This window comes from Drosophila navojoa, chromosome 3 (genome assembly GCF_054131105.1).
Source record: "Drosophila navojoa isolate 15081-1374.11 chromosome 3, UAZ_NAV_1.0, whole genome shotgun sequence".
Classification (NCBI taxonomy): Eukaryota; Metazoa; Arthropoda; class Insecta; order Diptera; family Drosophilidae; genus Drosophila; species Drosophila navojoa.
Window position 1 is genome coordinate 4,395,083 of NC_142891.1, and position 17,212 is coordinate 4,412,294.

The 17,212-nt window shown below is 44.0% G+C and overlaps 6 protein-coding genes across 6 annotated transcripts; 2 read left to right on the top strand and 4 right to left on the bottom strand.

Annotated features, from left to right (window-relative positions):
* Positions 1-42: 42 nt before the first annotated feature.
* On the bottom strand, positions 43-2,375 carry Ugt307A1 (UDP-glycosyltransferase family 307 member A1). Its single transcript, XM_089257474.1, has 2 exons — positions 1,575-2,375; positions 43-926 (listed from the first exon to the last, which is right to left on the bottom strand). The coding sequence occupies exons 1-2, from the start codon at positions 2,225-2,227 to the stop codon at positions 71-73; spliced, it is 1,509 nt and encodes a 502-aa protein (XP_089113600.1). The 5' UTR covers positions 2,228-2,375; the 3' UTR covers positions 43-70.
* Positions 2,376-2,676: 301 nt separating this feature from the next.
* Positions 2,677-6,947, bottom strand: LOC115562730 (dynein axonemal heavy chain 2). Its single transcript, XM_030384736.2, has 5 exons — positions 6,729-6,947; positions 5,958-6,665; positions 3,949-5,810; positions 3,197-3,878; positions 2,677-3,094 (listed from the first exon to the last, which is right to left on the bottom strand). Exons 1-5 carry the CDS (start codon positions 6,790-6,792, stop codon positions 2,715-2,717), a joined length of 3,696 nt encoding a protein of 1,231 aa, XP_030240596.1. The 5' UTR covers positions 6,793-6,947; the 3' UTR covers positions 2,677-2,714.
* Positions 6,948-7,164: 217 nt separating this feature from the next.
* Nuf2 (kinetochore protein Nuf2) lies at positions 7,165-8,614 on the top strand. Its single transcript, XM_030384730.2, has 3 exons — positions 7,165-7,570; positions 7,636-8,029; positions 8,083-8,614. The coding sequence occupies exons 1-3, from the start codon at positions 7,267-7,269 to the stop codon at positions 8,573-8,575; spliced, it is 1,191 nt and encodes a 396-aa protein (XP_030240590.1). The 5' UTR covers positions 7,165-7,266; the 3' UTR covers positions 8,576-8,614.
* Sem1 (Suppressor of exocyst mutations 1) lies at positions 8,580-9,060 on the bottom strand. The gene is made up of 2 exons (XM_030384735.2): positions 8,853-9,060; positions 8,580-8,791 (listed from the first exon to the last, which is right to left on the bottom strand). Exons 1-2 carry the CDS (start codon positions 8,962-8,964, stop codon positions 8,664-8,666), a joined length of 240 nt encoding a protein of 79 aa, XP_030240595.1. The 5' UTR covers positions 8,965-9,060; the 3' UTR covers positions 8,580-8,663.
* A 693-nt stretch (positions 9,061-9,753) lies between these two features.
* Positions 9,754-15,399, bottom strand: Mnn1 (menin 1). The gene is made up of 3 exons (XM_089258224.1): positions 14,031-15,399; positions 11,973-13,246; positions 9,754-11,770 (listed from the first exon to the last, which is right to left on the bottom strand). The coding sequence occupies exons 1-3, from the start codon at positions 14,266-14,268 to the stop codon at positions 11,090-11,092; spliced, it is 2,193 nt and encodes a 730-aa protein (XP_089114350.1). The 5' UTR covers positions 14,269-15,399; the 3' UTR covers positions 9,754-11,089.
* Positions 15,400-15,608: 209 nt separating this feature from the next.
* LOC108658763 (WD repeat domain-containing protein 83) lies at positions 15,609-17,185 on the top strand. The gene is made up of 4 exons (XM_030384732.2): positions 15,609-15,809; positions 15,874-16,065; positions 16,123-16,653; positions 16,716-17,185. Exons 1-4 carry the CDS (start codon positions 15,731-15,733, stop codon positions 16,838-16,840), a joined length of 927 nt encoding a protein of 308 aa, XP_030240592.1. The 5' UTR covers positions 15,609-15,730; the 3' UTR covers positions 16,841-17,185.
* Positions 17,186-17,212: the final 27 nt, after the last annotated feature.

The window sequence follows — 17,212 nt, forward strand, 5'->3', positions numbered from 1 at the left end:
TCCATATATATATATGTAAACTTACTTATATAAATATCTATTACAAATTACGATTAAACGATAAAGCTAGTCAGCGATTGCAGTCGAGTTTTCTATTTAGCCAAAGGGCCAACCAGCAAAGCAAACCCAGCGTTCCATAGACGGCGAGTCTAACGTCTAGTAGATGGCGCTGCCAGAAAGTCAAGTACCTGGCGCTGCCAGATAGGTGCGGTGCACCCTCATGCCTAATCACATATTCCAGCCAATACCCAGCCAAATCGCTGGCATTCAAAGGACGATCACGATACAACAATGAAGATCTGTGAATGCTCTCCCTGAAGTGCCTCTCATTCAGCAGCCTCTCAATGGAGCACAACAACTCAGCTTGACTGGTATTGTGAATATCCAGAGACAAGCCCCAGCCCTTAGCTTGCATTTTGCGCAAATTTGGCCGTTGATCGCCTAGCAGAGGCAGGCCGAGCATAGGAACTCCGTGGTAGAGCGCCTCACTGAGACTTCCCTTGCCTCCATGTGTGATGAAGAGTCGAGCCAGGGGTTGAGCTAACAGCTGAGCTTGTGGCCACCATTTCTCCAAATAGATATGACTGTTAGCCAAGTGAATAGCACTAGCATTAGCTCCATCATATGTCCAGTATATATCATAATCCTTTAGTTGAGCAAAGGCATCCACAAATGCTTTCTCCACTTCACCAGGCATTGTGAGCCAGCTAAAGCGCGTGCCCAGGCTGAAGACTATGAAGGGACGTCGAGGTAAGATTAACTCCTTTCGCTCCATCTGCTCCATAACGATGCCCCCAATGTCCAACATGCTGGGCAGCAGCGGACCTATGGGTCCCTCGCTGACCATGTGATGATTATTCAAGGCGAGTATCACTTGACGGCGCATATCCTCGAAGCCAGGATAGTGTGGTGAAGGAAAGTGAGTGCTGGAAAGATAAAATGCAAAAGAGTTGACTGTACGAATAGAAGTGAAATCTCATATTGCAGATTTAGTATCAGATTTGATGTATTAAAGATCTGGTATAACATATTCAGAATAACAAATTTCTTATAACATATAAGATACCTGGGATGAACGAGTTTGTATAACATATCTAATATAAAATATTCAGTATAACAGATCTAGCATATAACATATCCAGAATAACAGATCTAGTATCGAAAATTCTGTATAACAGATTCAGTATAACATATCCAGTGATGTGTAACATATCTAGTATGTCAGATCCAGTGAAGTGTAACATATTTAGTATAACAGATTTAGTAAACCAAGTCTAGTATAGCAGCAGAGCAACATACCTACGTCAAGTTCGTCCTAAAGGCAATCAGTGTACGAATATCTCCCACAGTATAGGATTTATAGAAAATTTTCTTTAATTATTTCCTTGAAAGATCTTCACTTCACCATAAATATGTTCCCGCGGAAGAATTGCGACACCTTTCTCAATATAATATATCCGTCTTTGTTTCTGCAGCTCTTTTATATGATGAAATTAGATATATTTTCCAGCCATAAATCCAGCTAAACAAAGACATCCCATGTATATCTAGCCAAATCTTCACAGCTTCCTCACCTATAAATGCGCTGCATGATGCGCCTGGCTAGCAGCTCCGACAGCTTCTCCCACAGTCCAAAGACGTAGCCTTCCAGTCCCGTTCGCTGGCGACTGTCGTAGGGCTGCGGCACATACCAGCGCTCCTCTGGATTGCCCATCAGGCTGTGCACGAAGCCAATTGGCTGCTGAGTCGTGATAATGGCCACCGGGCAATCGAAATGTGCAGCGACGCCCAGAAGATGATCATTGAAATGGTAGCCCAGCAGCATGAGATCATAGGGCGTTGCTGGAGTGTGCTCCATAAACTCTCGCCATTCGGGCTGATCCAGCAGCTCGCCCGATTTCTCCAATCTCTCAAGTGTCCATTGCAGGCGACTCAGAAAGTTGGCGTGAGGCTCGATCAGCTGCTCCTTGGGCAGCTGCCAGGGCAGCAGCAGATGAGTTACATTCGCCGTCAGCCACTCCCTCTCCAAGGGCTGGCTGGTTACCAGAGTCAGCTGATGGCCACGCTGGAGCAGCACCCGGGCCACCGCCAAATGGACCAGCAGCTGGGATCGATGCACGCCCACAGAGAGGCACAAAATGCGACTGCCCTGGACGCCAGCGGTAATCCAGCAGGCGAGCAATAGAAGTGGATAGCGCAGCGAACAACTCATGACTGAGACCCACATCAGCTGCTCCACATCAAATGCCCATTACGAGGGAGCGGGAGGGCGAATCCATCAGGCTGATAACAACAATGCCCGCAATTTACTTATACAACAAATTCAAATCGAGCCAAAAGAAACAACAAAAAGGCCAAATGAAATGTTTTATCAAAACAAAAGAGAATTGGAAAATAATAACATTACATGTCTGGGTAATAATGAGTAATACTTTGATTGCATTCAAATAAATCAAATAAAATTATTACAAATTGTGTTTCCTCTTTTAAGACCATTCTTATTTGTTTTGTTTTATTTATGTTTTCTTTTCTTTCTATAAGCGATTTATTGATTATGATAAAGTTTTGAAATGAGTAAATAAAATCTGAAGTTTAAAGTAAACTGATGTATAATGATATATCAGTTCACAGAATTATGTATATCAAATATGTGCCACTTACAATATTTAAAAAAATAAATAAATAAATATAATTTTTTATACTTCCGGCTGGCATTACTTCTTGGGCAACTTGGAGAAATATTCTTCGTGGAATTGCCTCAATATAAGCTTGAACTGTTCTGCCTGTTGGGCCAGCATGATCTTATGCTCGTCGCTCTCATGATCGAGCATTTCATCAGCCTCGACCAGAACTTGCAGATAGCGCAGCCAATTGGCTTCCAGGTCGAGGATCTGTTGGCGTGCCGCCTCCGGCAAGGGGACGCGATATTTATGTAGAAGCACAAACACCTCCAGCATGGGCGTGAATCTGGACTGTTTCCCTGGCACAGCCTGAACGAGCCGCTCGAAGAGCTGATTGGCCACAATAGCTTCGTTGTGAGTGCGCGGCACACGCAGCACTTTGCGCTCATTGCGTTCCATATAGCGATAGTGAGCTGTAAGAGAGTGGAAAGTCTGGATTAAGCTGCCAAGCTCTTTGGCTGTCTGCGCACAGCGTCAGTCAGTCAGTCACTCAACCAATCACACTCATAGCTCACCTTCGATGAGGCCCGTCGCATGCTGCAGCATTATTTGAATATTCAGAGCCTGCCACTTCTCAATCCAGTCGAGCAGAGTGCTCTTGATGGGGTTCTGATTGATGAGCACAAAGTGCACGTGGGCAATGGCGTCCATGAAGGAGATATCATCTGCCAGCGAGCTATAGTGCTCGATGCCCGCCTCGAACACGCGCGCTGTCTTGGAGCTGGCCAGCAGTCGCTGTGTAAACGCCTCCTCGGTCAGCTCCCAGAGCGCATGATGCGCCTGCCACTGGATCACATACTGCTCGATCTTCTCCTGCTGGCGAGCAATCTCTGCCTCGATGCCGCGCACCAGCTCCGAGCATTCGGCATCCTCACGAAATGCTCTCGCGAAATTCGGACGTCGCTTCACCTTCGGGATCTTCAGCTTGTAGCCGAGCCGTGCAAACTGATCCACCAGACTCTGCACGCGATCGATGACGCCGCGCAGTACGGCGCCAACAGTGCGCATGTCGGGTGTGAGCTGTATTTGGGAGTCCTTCACGTCGGCCTCCATGACCAGAATAGGTCCAGGCGGCAGGTCCTCATCGGAGCGCAAGGCATCCTGCAGCAGCTGCAATGCGTTACGGGCGCAGCAGAGAAAGGCGCTCGCCAGCATATCATCAAAGACGTTCACATACTGATGCCACTCGCTGGATTGCTAATTATACATGGAGCGATATATAGATAGATGTAATGAGAGCTCGGATTAGCTAAGGCACTTGACTTACTTCTTCTTGCACCTCCGCAAACTCATTGGCCACCGCCGTAATGAGCTCCACAATGGTGTTGTAGTACTTTCGCAGGGCACTGTTGCCGCCATTCAGACAGCTGCTCAGCTGCTGCTCGAATACAGAAATATCCACAGCTCCACTAAAGTTGAATCGCAACATGGACGTATCGCAGATGCGTTCGCAGCAGCGCACAATTTGACGATTGGCGCGCTTGTAGAGCTGAATGATGTGACGCAGCTCCTCCACATGCTCCACACAGTCCTCCAGCCAATGGTCGTAGCTCTCATCGGGCTCCCCGGTCGAGAAGCCGGCATAGCTGAGCTTATAGATGCCCGGCGCGAACTGGCGATCGACGCACTGAATCAGTGCCCGAAAGAGCTTTCGCTCCCGTTGCGTGAGGCTGTTCACCAGGCGATTGTAGTCGAGGCAGAGGCGCAGCACGTTGTTATATATCAGCTTCAGGGCATCATGCTTCTCATAGATCTTGCGTATGGACAGGGGCAGAGCGTAGCCCAGCTTCTCGAAGTGCTGCGCCTGCGAGCAGAGCTGCAAGGCACTCGCATCCATGTTGCACTCCAGCAGGACCTTTGACTGCTTGCTGCGATGCACCAGATATCGCTCCAGCTTCTGGCACAGATTGCTGCCCGCCTGGCCGTGCCACTCCTCAAAGGCGAATCGTATCTCCCTCTCGAACTCCGTGCGCAGCAGCTCAAACTTGTCCATCACAGTCGCTGCCTGCGGCACAGCTGGCAGCCAGGTGGAGCCAGCTTTGGCCAGACGATCCCGCAACCAGACCAGGCGGTCCAGATTGATGCGGTAGGCCAGCGCATCGCTGACATGTGGGGGCAGCCAGGAGAGATGTTGCTTGCGTCGGAGCTGCAGCAACTGTCTGGTCGTTGTATCCATATCCTCGCTGAACTGCTGCCAGAGGCGGGTCACCTGGCCCAGATAGCATTTGCGCAGCGTGGCGTGGTAGGAATAGTAAAGCAAGACATTGAGTGTTTCCAGTGTCTCCTCTACATTGCAGACACGACTAAAGGCGTTCGAGAGGAGACGCTGCTGGGTCTCCTCCATGCCTCGGACAGCTTTCCGGTAACCCTCCATCTTCTCATACCACTCGCTGCGATAGACGTCGAGCATCAGAAGTTTCGTATTGGAGCTGCGCAGCTGATCGAGCGTTGTCAGAAACTGCTGCTCCACACTCACCGCAATCCGCTCCAGCTGCTCGCCGGCGGTGCCACTGAACTGTACCCCGCCTATGGTCTCCAGCTCATCCATTCGCCCGAACACTATCATTGCCTCGCATATGTCCTTCAAATCATTCAATCTCTCCATAAATGCGTGCACATGATTTAAGATGATGCCACGGTCCAGCTGCCAGCCAATCTTCTGGAGATCCAGTTGATGCAGCTGCTCCTCATACGACTGGCAGCAGTCCAGAGAGAGATTGCACATCTTGATGCCGAACCTCGGTCGGCCTTCCAGTATCTCGTCCAGATTTATTTGGCTGGTGCAATACTTAATAATCTGATTGCTCAGATTGCGAAAGAGTATAGTGATGCGATCGCTGCTCTTATAGTGCTCCGATTGCTCCCAAACGAAACGCAGCAGATGAAAGATTTGCGGCAACTGTTGCGACACGTCTGCCAATGATTTGGACTTGTCGATCTTGGCGCAGGGCTCGATCAGCAAATACAAATACCTTAGGTTTGACATGGCCAGCTCTTGCTCCAGCTGAGCAGAAGAGAGAAGCGCCTCGATTTGTGGCATGTGCACCGATTGCCATTGACGCAACACCTTGAGCACACGCTGCACATCGAACTGCTCCAGCTGAGAGTTCAAGCCCTGCAGCACCTCCACTGCAAGTAGACATGTTTAAAACATATATTAAATACTTTAAGTACGTCAATAGAAATCTTAATCTAAATGAAAACTAGAAACATAAATTTTACTTTAGGGTATTTTCTAGTCAGTCATACATAAAACTCGAGCATATTAATACCCACATCGATATTCCCAGAACTCGTATTCGTCGTTCATAGTTGCCAGCGTGTTGGCGGCCATCAGTGTTCGATCACTCAGCACTGTGCGTATCTGTGTTGTCCAATAGACGGCGATGCTTTCAAGATTCTTGAACAACGGCCTGTCACAGACGATTTGCTCCCCTCCAATCTGATGCAGCACAAAGGGCACATAGAGCGCCGTGATGCCACCGATCTTGGAGTTGATGGCAAAGAGGAAGGCCAACAATTTGTCGAGACTGGCGCAGAATCTCGAACGCACTGTCTGATTCCAGTCCTGGTAGTTGCGGAAAATTGGTGCATAGAAGCGTTCCAGCAGACGCATTAAACAGCCATCCACATCGCTGTGCACGGTGCCAAAGTGAATCTCATCATGGAAGCCTTCGACGGTGAATATTTCATTGGGCTCTCCACGCAAGAAGTAACTAATATCATCAACGGGCTTCGTTGGGAAGCCCAGGTACGCTGTCAGCACATTATCTGCATAGAAAATTGTGAGCAGCGGTTCATTGACCTCCAGCAGCCAGCGTCGTATATTATCGAGTGAAGCTTCCCTCCAATCCGTTTGATTCAACGAATACAATGTCGTCATGCGTTGTATATACTCAAGCAGTTGATTAAGCTCCTCATCGCTGTATGTGGGACGTGGCGTGGGAGGACGAATTTCCTCTGGCGGGACCTCTACCTTACGTTCTGAGAGGGAGTGGAATCACTCATTTTATTAGTAATACTAAGTATTTAAGCATTATTATATACCCTCATCATCGGATAAATCCGAATCAGTTAGATGCTCATCTTCCACAGCGCTGGACGAGGTCATATTTATTTTATTCGATATTCGTTACTCTTTTGCAATTGCAATTAATGGAAAACGTGAAATAAACAATGCATTGTTGCCATAGTATCTACATTTCAAAATCCGTTAAATCCGCCATTCAAAATATTACCTGCTTTGCAGCACCTACAAAAATTGAAATTCTACCGATATATCGTGTGAATGTTGCACAGGCAGCGGTACTCTGACTTTATTATATAGCAAGTGCATATCAAAGCTAAAGTTCATTATTACTGCTTGAAAATAATGATAAAATAAATTAATGCAACTAGTTTTATTTAAATAAACCATTGAACTAGCCTTAGAGACTTTTTGCTGTTAGGCAACACTCGAGAATGTTCTTGTATATGCTTATCGATATATCGAGTAACTTTAGCTATCATATTTAGCGTCAAATCGAAGCGGCAAATTTATTGTCATTCATAAGTAATTTCAAAAAAGCAGAGTAAATTAAATATTATGAATAACAACACAGCCGCGTTAGAGCTTGTCTGCGAGACGGCGAACTCGCTGTTTCCCGAATTGAATATGCGACCTAACGAGCTATCGCATCCAACAGAGGCATTTCTAACCAAGGTGCTGATTTGCTATCTGCGTTCCTTTGGCTTTCGACTGGAGCCGCCATACAATATCGAAAGTGAGGCGAAGGATACGTCCCGAGAGAAACGCTTGTTCTTGAGCAAGCTGTGCCGACAAGTGGAACGCATAATACAAATATCATTCCCAGGCAAAACATTCACCTATATTGATATCATAGAGCCAAGTATGAATGACCTATATACATTCATATGTAAATAGATATATAAAACTACATATATGTTATTGCAGCTGTGAAGAAGACTTCCAGCACACTGGATGTGCTCTTCAACTACAGATGTTTCTATAAAATGCAAAAAAAGGAGATCCTATGCCCCATTGCAGATCAGCTCAAGGAGCGTCAAGCTTTGAGTGCAGCCATCGCAGCAAAACGCTCTGAATTGGAGCTAAAAAAACAGAAGGCAGAGCAAATGAAAGTCGACATTGTTAATCACCAGGCCAGCATAGACAAGATGACTGTGGAGCTGCCAAAAGTAATGGCCGAGCTAAATGAGCAATCGAAGATCTTACAGCAGAAGGAAATGGAATCAGCTTTGCAGGAGGAGCAGCTGGCGGAGATCAATGCCCAGGTTAAGCAATTTGAGCAATTGTTGGTCAAGGACACCGAGGTGGAGTTAGTCGAAAGGTAAGTGAACAAAGAGCAAGGCAATCAGAGACTTATTTAATGCCAATCAACAGCCAAACAGCGCAAATACTTGCGCGCATCGAGAGCAGCAAGCAGGAAATGGAGAAGCAGGAGGAACTCTTCAAAGAGCGTCGCCTGGAGATCGAAGCCAATCAACAGCTAATCGATGAGTTAGAGAAGGCGATGAACATACTGCCACCAGACCTGCTCAACGAGTACAAAGAGAATCTCAAGCTCAAGGAGCGAATGGAGAAGAAACATGCATCGATAGAGACCAAACATCAGAGTGTTTTGGCTAGCAATGAGAAGCACAAACAGCAACTCGCAGAGTGCGAAAAGAAACTAAAATCACTAAAGGTACAATTCGAAAAGGATGCACAAGAGCCAAAGCAGCGTATCGCAGAACTGGAAACATTTATCAACCAGCAAGAAGATCATATCGTTGAGCTGCAGCAGAGCAAGGGCCAGCTGCAGGAGCAAATGGAAGCGGATCAGTGCGATGCAGAGCAAATCAAAATAATTGTCTCTAGCTTAATAGATCACTGAGTGGTTTCGACTTAATATATTTATTTGTTTATTGCTAAAGCTTAAACTGTTTGTTTGTGGTTAGGGACGAACGAGGGGCAGCAAATCTTCATGTATCCATTTTTTTGCTCTCCAGATGTGCCTTCAGCTGCTGACTGAAATCATCCTCTACATTGTCGTCGTCCCAATTATCCTCCCACACATTTGGCTCCTCCACATCGTCGGCCACGCGGAAGTCTGTCAAGGAATGCAACTCATAATTCAATATACTTAAATAAAAACAAAAACAAATTTTTACCTTCAGCGGGAAACTCTTCAAACTCGTCATCTTCCTCTAGAAGACCCAAATCCTCGCTCTTCTGATTTGTCTCCTCCTTATCCTTTTCCTTCTCTTTATCTGGCGCAGACATGTTTAATATTTGTTTGTGTATGCTGAATTACAATTGTTAAACAATTCTACTTTTTCAACAAATTTGACGCTTAGCCGAAATGATGCCGAGTCATTTGTCTAGAGATGTAAGTAAAAATAACAATATATCGATATTCAGTGTTGAGCAACAGTTCTGTTCAATAAGGCAATCATATTAAAAATCATAGCGCTGCCAGCTAGGTAAAGTGAAATCGGCGCGCTGTTCCCTTTTTGAAATATGCATTTTCATTTTTCTTTTACTTTTATTTATTTTATAACATTTTGACTTGTGGCTATTTGAGTTTCAAGCTAGTAGGGTTATTGAGCAGTTGAAGTGTACGTAACGTTAACATTTATAATAAATAGTTTTGCGGTATGCTTTTGATTTATTGCATATTGTTTTGTTTTCTGTTTTGTTGCATAGGCTTCTTTTTCATATAAATTTGTATTTGGTTGGAATTTTTAGCATGCCAAAACTGTTGCGTTCGTTATATATTTTTTTATACGTTTCTTTTGAGCTTATTGTAAAAATTTTGTATGCCAAAATATATCTACATATGTATTAATATAGATTTGTATTTGTTTTAAGTATGCTACTTTTATAAAGGAATAAAACACCATACATTTGAATATTTTGTTCTTTTTCTTCTTTTGTTTTGAACTTATTTTTGTTCGATTTGTGTTTTTGCTTTGCTTGAATTTCGATTTTTTATGGGCTTCATTGCTATTTGTTTACATCACAGACGCACAACGCACAAATAAAAATGCAATTATTATCATCAATTAACAATTTGTTTTTTCTTTTAAGTTTTTTTTTTAAGCTCCTTTTTTATGTGCTTAACGGTTTTCTCTTAAGAGACTGTCACTTTTAAGTGAAATAAGAATTTCGTAAATAACAAAAGTGATCTTTTTTTTAATACTAATAAGTGCTGCGAAAGCTTTTTATAAATAATATAACTTTGTTAGCTGGTGCTGTTATCTGATCAAATAGTTCAAAAAGTGCTTGCCGTCCTGCTCCATTAAGTTAAACGGCCCTTATATACTTCTGTGTATGTGTGTGTGTGTTTGTATATGTGTTAGCAAGTTGATAAATATATATATAAATAATATATATATATATACATGGTTGTTGTGTATTATTAAATAGGCATCTAGTACATATAGTATTTGAAAGCTTTCTAGAAAAAACAGTTTTTATCACATATAGAGAGGAAGTGTTAAATATGTTTTATCTGTTGATCTGTTTAGTTTTGTAAGTTGAATATTAATATATAAATATATATATATATAATAATAATACAAACATGCATTGTATACAATCTGTAAATTAAACAGCTTAGCCTCATTGAATGCATCGAGTAGTTGCAATCAATCATTTCATATTTTTATCATTCATTTTCATGCATATTTCGATATTAAAATTTTTGCTTTTGTTTCAAATAGAGCACCAATAAAATGTAAAACAAAGTTTTTGTGGTTGTAAACAAGTTGCATTAATAAATAGAAAAAAAAAATGATTTAAATTATTTACTTTAACAGGCTAGAAATACGTTCACAGATCTGGCACAAATAACGAGTGAGTCACTCGCTGCGCTAACTCGTTTATTTGGGCCAAGATCAGGTTCTTTTTATAGTTGAGAGCTTTTTCATATAAGTATTTGTGTGTGTGAGAGAGTTGGTGTATGTGGTGTGTGTGTGTGTGTGTGTCTCTTTTTTAAAACGCTAAGCGTTCTCTAACGGTATTTGTTTTGCGCTTACAAACTACATAAATACACATCGAACATCGAAAATATTGATAGCGCATATCTATATGCAATAATAATAAAGGATTAATATTAAAGCAAGTCAACCGACAAAGGGCAACGAGTAAGCGAATCGCTAATCGACAAAGCAAAGTAAAAACTCGCTGTTAAACTAGGGCAGGCGTTGCCTCAATTTACAGCCAGTGCTTTACTCGCATGCGATATCTGTGCTACTCGTGGCTCGCCTGTGGGTTTAGCTTACATTATCTGATATACATACATATATAAATATATATAATATAATTACAAACAACAAATCACTACACATTACTTCAACTGGGTTTTTTTTTTTTTTTAGTTTTCTCTTCTTGTTTTTGCTTTTGTTTACTCGCGCCTTGTTCGCTTCGGTCGCGTGGGCGCAAACGAATCGGCTGATGCGGCACTCGTTGCACTGCCTCCAATACTCGCGCCCTCTGTCGAGGCTATAGCTGTTATAGTCGCCGATATGGTCGCCGGCTGTCGACTATCTGTGCCACTGCCACGCACCTTGCGCGATGCCACCGACTGGGCGGTCACCTGCAGTGAAATGGCATGCGTGTTCAGCTTCTCGGCCAGCAGCAGATCCTTCAGTCCTTTCATCTTCTGACTATACAGCGTGATCACGGGACGTTTAAGCATTATCTCGAATGGATCGTAGTCGTCAACAACTGTTGGCTGATTGTTGTTCGCCAGCTCCACTTGGCTGATCTCCTCCACTTTAGCTTCTTTATGCTGCTGTTGTTGTTGCTCGTTGTTGTTGCTGTTGCTGTTAGCCTCATTGTTGCCGTTGTTGCTTATGGTTGTAGCCTCCTTTTCAGCATTGTTGCTGCTGTTGGTGTTGTTGTTGTTGATATTGTTGTTATTGTGCGACAGTTCGCTGGACGTTGTTTGCTCGGCTACCGCCTGTTGCTTTTGATCAGCGAACGGCTGACCGCCGCCCTGCAGCAGAAAATCGGGATTCAATATCTTTTCGCCACAAGCAGCTGTGAGATCCGCCAAAGTTGTTGGCAACTCCGATTTTGATTTCTGTGAATGGAAGGGAATCAGTATGATTAGAAGAGTATTATTGTAGCTCTAGGAGATTGGTAAATCATCATCATAGGACTGATAGAAAGTTTAAATAGACACACAAGTGAATCTAAATCTTTGGACTACATCAGTAAATAGTAAATGCTTAAAATGACATATAACTATCCAAGGAATTATATATCAATCTGCAATATCCTACCTCATCCTTCTTAACAACCGTGTTGTTGTTGTTGTTGTGGCCCTCCGCATGTAGCGACGCCTCGACAGCTGCTGCTGTTGCTGCAGCCGTTGCCTTCTTTTTAGCCTCCAATGCTGCTGCCTGTTCGGCCTCCACATCCTCGGGCAGCTTGATGACCACCTGGGAGCGTATGTCATAGTCGAACTTGGTTATGTTCGTGACCAGCGGCTTGGCCCAGCCAATGTGCAGAATGGGCGTTAGGCTGTCCTCCTCCCACTGGCAGATGCCATCGTAGAAGCGCAACAAATTGGCAAACACCTCCGCATCGCGCAGAATGCTGCGAGCCGAATGACCCGAACTCTCCGTCTTCATCACATAGGGTATGAGCTCATTGGCAATGTCCAGCAGCTCCTTGTAGATCTCCTCATCGTCGCGGCACTGGTACGTATACAGGCGTATGACGTCGGCGGCATTCGCCCAGGCGGCGAAGGCTTCGCGATATTTGAGCAAGCGATTGTAATAGTTGCCCTGAAAGATGTGCGGATAGACGTGATGATTGTGATAGTAGTTGCGCGAGGACTCGATTGCCTCGCGGAACAGTTGCTCGCAGGTAATGCTGCGATGCGTCCGATTGATCTCCTCCAGCTCGCCGAGCAGACCCAGCGCCATGGGGTAGCGCTTCAGGTGGCCCAGATCGTAGAGTAGCCACAGCAGCTGCTGCTGCAGCTCGGCCACCTCAACGCAATCGCTGTTCGCACTGAGAGATATATTTAAAGCTACGCAGATGGCAGCCACCTCCATGCCACGCTCACAGATGACGGCCAGGCCGCCCAGGTACAACCACGAGCCGGACTCAATGCCGGCGCTAATGTCCTGGCCACGCTTATCCTCGCTGCCCTTGCCATGCCAGGTCACCTCGATGCTCTCCACGTGCTTCTGTCCGAATACGACCCACGCATGATCCTCGGATATGGCCAGGCGTACGTCGCGATAGCCCAGCAGCTGGCAGCCGGCGGTCGTGGCCAGCGCCACACCAAAGCAATCCAGCTTGTTGCCGGACAGATAGCTATACAGATTCTGCAGATGGGCTCGATCCTTGTAGCTGCTGCGTATCAGCGAATTCCAAATCACGTCCGACACCTTCTTGATGATCTCTCGTGTCGCCTGGCGGTGCGGCTTCGGTTTGTCCACCACCGACAATATCGTCTGGAACTTCTTGTACAATCCGGCAATCAGCTCGTGTGTCACCACGGGAAAGGGCACGCTGTTGCCCATGATTATCTCATTGCTGCCACCTAAAAATTAAAAAAAATATATATAATAATTGAAATTATATTGAAATTGCATTAAAATACAACCAAATATGATATATTGTTATATTATTAAAAAGTAGGTATAATTAAATTAAAATAATAATTATACGTGAATAAAATTGTATTTTATTTGTATTTAACTATCTCACTCATTTTTTTATTTTTAACTAAACGCAACTAAATATAGTTAATTATTATTGTAAAGAAATATATTTATTTAACTGAAAATTTAACAAAAATTAGTTTATTAAATCATTTTAATATTTTATAATAATGTTATATGAAAAATAATAATAATTATATGCCTATTATTTATAAAAAAAAAAAAAAAAAAAAAAAAAAAAAAAAAAACAAAAAATGATGTCAACAAATTTGGATACTTTTGCAATTTTTAATAATTTTTTTGCCTTTTTTTTTAAATTAGGCCACAAGTCTGGAAACTTTAAACTATTTATACTTTTTGTTAAGTTCTTATGAATGCAACAATTTACTTTAAAAATTATTAGTTTCAAACTTATAAAAAAAAAAATTCCATTAGTTTGCAGTTAATGATAACAAAATATATAACTAATAATACTCTCCACAAAATCTAAAGAAAATAAACGTTAAATTTGAAATTAACCGCCACTCTAGATTTATAAAATGTAGTTCCAAATCTCTTATAAAATATAAGTTAGAAATAATTAACACCAACCATTCACACTTTTCTTGGCTAACAAAAAAGTCTTATAAAAGCTAAGTCAATAAAAATCTAACTGTCACTCACCGAGAGCTGCTTGGGCTGCCTGCGCCGCTTGGGCCGCCTCGCCGGTGGTCAGCGACAGCTCAATGTAGCCAACGACGATGGAGAGAAGCGTCAGATCGGGCTCAATGGCGCTGGTGAGGGCGCGTCTAAAGAGATTGACCACATCCGAGGTGGACTTGAGGGGGAAGAGGCTGGCGTCGATGATGCCATTGAGGGCCATGCAGGGGCTGGCGCTGGCGCTGCGAGTGACCGTTGACATGGCTGCAAGGGATTGCTGCTGCTGCTGCTGCTCCACTCTTCTATTGCTGCACTCTTCTAATGCTGCTGCTGCTGCTGCTGCTGCTCCTGCCGCTGCTTCTTACTGCTGCTATTGCTTAGCACTGGCCGCAGGCGCTGTTGCATGCACACTGGACTTGCATTTCCACTTGGTAGCAGTAGCAGTACAGCCAGACACTTTGTTGCTGCAACATTTGAGGGGAGCTGCTGCTGCTGCTGCTGCTGCTGCTGATGGTGCTGCTGGGTGTTGCAGAGGGAATGTTTGTGTGTGCAATGGACGCCACAAGTTGACAAACAACTTTTTTACTTTCCACCTTGTTTGTGCGCGCACTGTTTGCCCTTTTTTTTAGTGTTTTCTTTTTTCTCTGCTTTTGCTTTGTCGCGCTTCTATGTGCGTGTGTGAGTGTGAGCGAGAGCGTATCTGTGAGTGCACTTATTCTTAAGCAGGATTTTTTATGCAATTCGCTGCATTTTTTTTTTTGGTGACTGCAATTTGTGTTCTTCGTTCGCTTCTGATTGTTCTAGGGCGACTGTGCGTTCGTGTGTGTTTGTGTGTGAATGTGTGTATGCATACGTTGTGTCGTTCAATTGTACTGACACTTCGTTAATTTTGTCGTGCAGTTTGTTGCTCTTGTTGTTGTAGTGTGAGCAGTAGTTGTTACTGTTGTTGTTGTTGTTGTTAAATATCCTGTCGTCGTTTCGCTCTCGTTTGCACACGTCAGCAGCGACGGTGACGACGGTGCTGGCCGCAGCAACGCTTCTGGTTTAGCAGGTGCGTAGCGGCAGCGCCAGCGACCGCAGCGTCAGCAGCAGCTGAAATTGCGTAGCGTTGAATTATTGCGTAGCATCGAAAGCAGCGCGCCTCACCTCCCCCACCCACACACGTGCCGCGGAATTTACGCCGTTTCTTTCTATCGTATTATATGGGATATTGCGTATGTCTGCTTTCATTTATTTAACACGATTTGTATTAGTTTCTTTAATGGTTTTTATTTATTAGTTTGTTGCCGAAAAAATACTGTGTTGCGTTGACTGTTTTTTGTTGTTGCCGCTGCTTTATTATTGTTGGCATTCCGCTTTGGCCAGTTCGACGCGGTTTGGCATTTTTAGCGCTATTTTATGCCAACAATATGCATTTAACAACACTGTAAAAGTGCTGCCACCAAACCTGGTCGCCGTGACTCTGACCGTGACTGCGGCTGTGACTCTGCTATGAAATGTTTATAAAATTAAACGTTGCTCATTATTTTTGGAGCATAAATATATAGAATGTATGCACTCCACTTAAAATAATCGTCTTGCTAGTGATTGTGACTGCGCTCGTGTATAACAATTAGTCCATCTCTATTTACGATCATCGTTAGCTTCGTGAGTAGTCACTGTATAAGTTATGCCATCACAATTGACCATCTTTAATTCGTATGCGTTTTGCGTGATATAAATAAATGCCGGCTTTCCTGAATTTTAACTGCAGCAAAACAATTGACTGCAAACAAGGAGCTGTGCGCGCAGTACGCTATAATGGTAAGCTTGTTTTATATATAGATATACATATGTACGTGTATTTAGCATTATTCCCGCTTTACAGTGGACGGCAGCTACTGTTTGAGCTGCGGCTCGGACAAAAAGATCAAATTGTGGAATCCTGTTTCGGGTTTGCTATTGAAGACCTATGGAGGCCATGCGGATGAGGTGACCGATGTGGCGGGCAGCTGTGATAGCAGCTACATTGTCTCATCAAGCCTGGATAAGAGTATCATCTACTGGGATGTGGCCACGGGTGAGCATCACAGAGCAGAGAGATGGAATGAAGATGAATATAACAATAGCTTTTCAGGCGCTCCCGTACGTCGACTCCGCAGTCACGCAGGCGGCGTACGCTGCGTGTGCTTCAACGAGGACTCGTCCATTGCCATATCTGGCGGACGCGATAATGCCATCATGTGCTGGGACATACGCACTCGCCGCCTTGACCCCGTTCAAGTGATGAAGGACGCAAAGGACTGCATAACAACTGTGCTGACTAATGACCACAAAATCTTTGCCTCCTCTTTGGATGGATGTGTGCGTCACTATGATATACGTGTGGGCGAGCTCACCTGCGACGAGGTGGGCCAACCAATTACCTATCTGGCGCAGACGAAGGATGAGCAGTGCCTGCTGGCTGGCTGCCAGGATAACACGTTGCGTCTGCTCGACTGCGAATCGGGCGGGCTGCTGTCGGAATACAAAGGCCATCAGTCTGCGGACTATCTCATCGAGTGCGGCATCCTAGCCGACGATGCGCATCTAGTCTCCGGCTCCAGCGACGGCGATGCCTACGTCTGGGATCTGCTCGAGGCGAAGGTCTTGCAACGCATTCGCATTAGTAAATCATAATTTAATTACAATTTAATTGTGCATTCTTTTTAACATGTTTTTCTGTTGCAGGTGACAATGGAGGCGTGGTTCATTCCCTGGCCACTCATCCCAAGCGACAGGAAATGCTTTTCGCTCGACGCAGGGATATGTATGTGTTCTCCACTGATCTGCAAATCGAGGAGGAGCAGCTGTAGCAAAGGAATTCCTAAATTCCTTTTTCATTTAGTTTTAGTGCACGCGTAAATAAGGCTAGTGAGATCTCTGTTAGATAGTATACAAATAGGAACCACCACTATATATATATATATATGTCATGTTAGCTAAGTATAAGTATATATATACCTAATTCATGGTCTAGCTTATGATCTTTGAATCCGGCTTCATATTAGGACTGTGGATGGGTCAGTAATACAGAGTCCGAAGATAATATCTTACAAATATCGTATTCTTTCAAATCTAGGATAAGAGGCTATTCGGAATGACTCCGAAAAAATCTCCACCAAGCTGTAAGTCAAATAAATAAAAATTTACAAAATTAACTGTATATCTATATTATTTATGTGATT

Coding starts and splice junctions, on each gene's coding strand:
- Ugt307A1 (XM_089257474.1), bottom strand. CDS start 2,227: ATGTGGGTCTCAGTCATGAGTTGTTCGCTGCGCTATCCACTTCTATTG. Junction 927..1,574: donor ATCATGCAGCGCATTTATAG/GTGAGGAAGCTG, acceptor TTATCTTTCCAG/CACTCACTTTCCTTCACCAC.
- LOC115562730 (XM_030384736.2), bottom strand. CDS start 6,792: ATGACCTCGTCCAGCGCTGTGGAAGATGAGCATCTAACTGATTCGGAT. Junction 5,811..5,957: donor CGAGTTCTGGGAATATCGAT/GTGGGTATTAAT, acceptor GTCTACTTGCAG/TGGAGGTGCTGCAGGGCTTG. Junction 3,095..3,196: donor TGCGACGGGCCTCATCGAAG/GTGAGCTATGAG, acceptor ACTCTCTTACAG/CTCACTATCGCTATATGGAA.
- Nuf2 (XM_030384730.2), top strand. CDS start 7,267: ATGAATAACAACACAGCCGCGTTAGAGCTTGTCTGCGAGACGGCGAAC. Junction 7,571..7,635: donor TATTGATATCATAGAGCCAA/GTATGAATGACC, acceptor ATGTTATTGCAG/CTGTGAAGAAGACTTCCAGC. Junction 8,030..8,082: donor GAGGTGGAGTTAGTCGAAAG/GTAAGTGAACAA, acceptor GCCAATCAACAG/CCAAACAGCGCAAATACTTG.
- Sem1 (XM_030384735.2), bottom strand. CDS start 8,964: ATGTCTGCGCCAGATAAAGAGAAGGAAAAGGATAAGGAGGAGACAAAT. Junction 8,792..8,852: donor TGAAGAGTTTCCCGCTGAAG/GTAAAAATTTGT, acceptor ATTCCTTGACAG/ACTTCCGCGTGGCCGACGAT.
- Mnn1 (XM_089258224.1), bottom strand. CDS start 14,268: ATGTCAACGGTCACTCGCAGCGCCAGCGCCAGCCCCTGCATGGCCCTC. Junction 13,247..14,030: donor GGCAGCCCAAGCAGCTCTCG/GTGAGTGACAGT, acceptor TTTAATTTTTAG/GTGGCAGCAATGAGATAATC. Junction 11,771..11,972: donor CGGTTGTTAAGAAGGATGAG/GTAGGATATTGC, acceptor TTCCATTCACAG/AAATCAAAATCGGAGTTGCC.
- LOC108658763 (XM_030384732.2), top strand. CDS start 15,731: ATGCCGGCTTTCCTGAATTTTAACTGCAGCAAAACAATTGACTGCAAA. Junction 15,810..15,873: donor GCGCGCAGTACGCTATAATG/GTAAGCTTGTTT, acceptor CCCGCTTTACAG/TGGACGGCAGCTACTGTTTG. Junction 16,654..16,715: donor CTTGCAACGCATTCGCATTA/GTAAATCATAAT, acceptor TTTCTGTTGCAG/GTGACAATGGAGGCGTGGTT.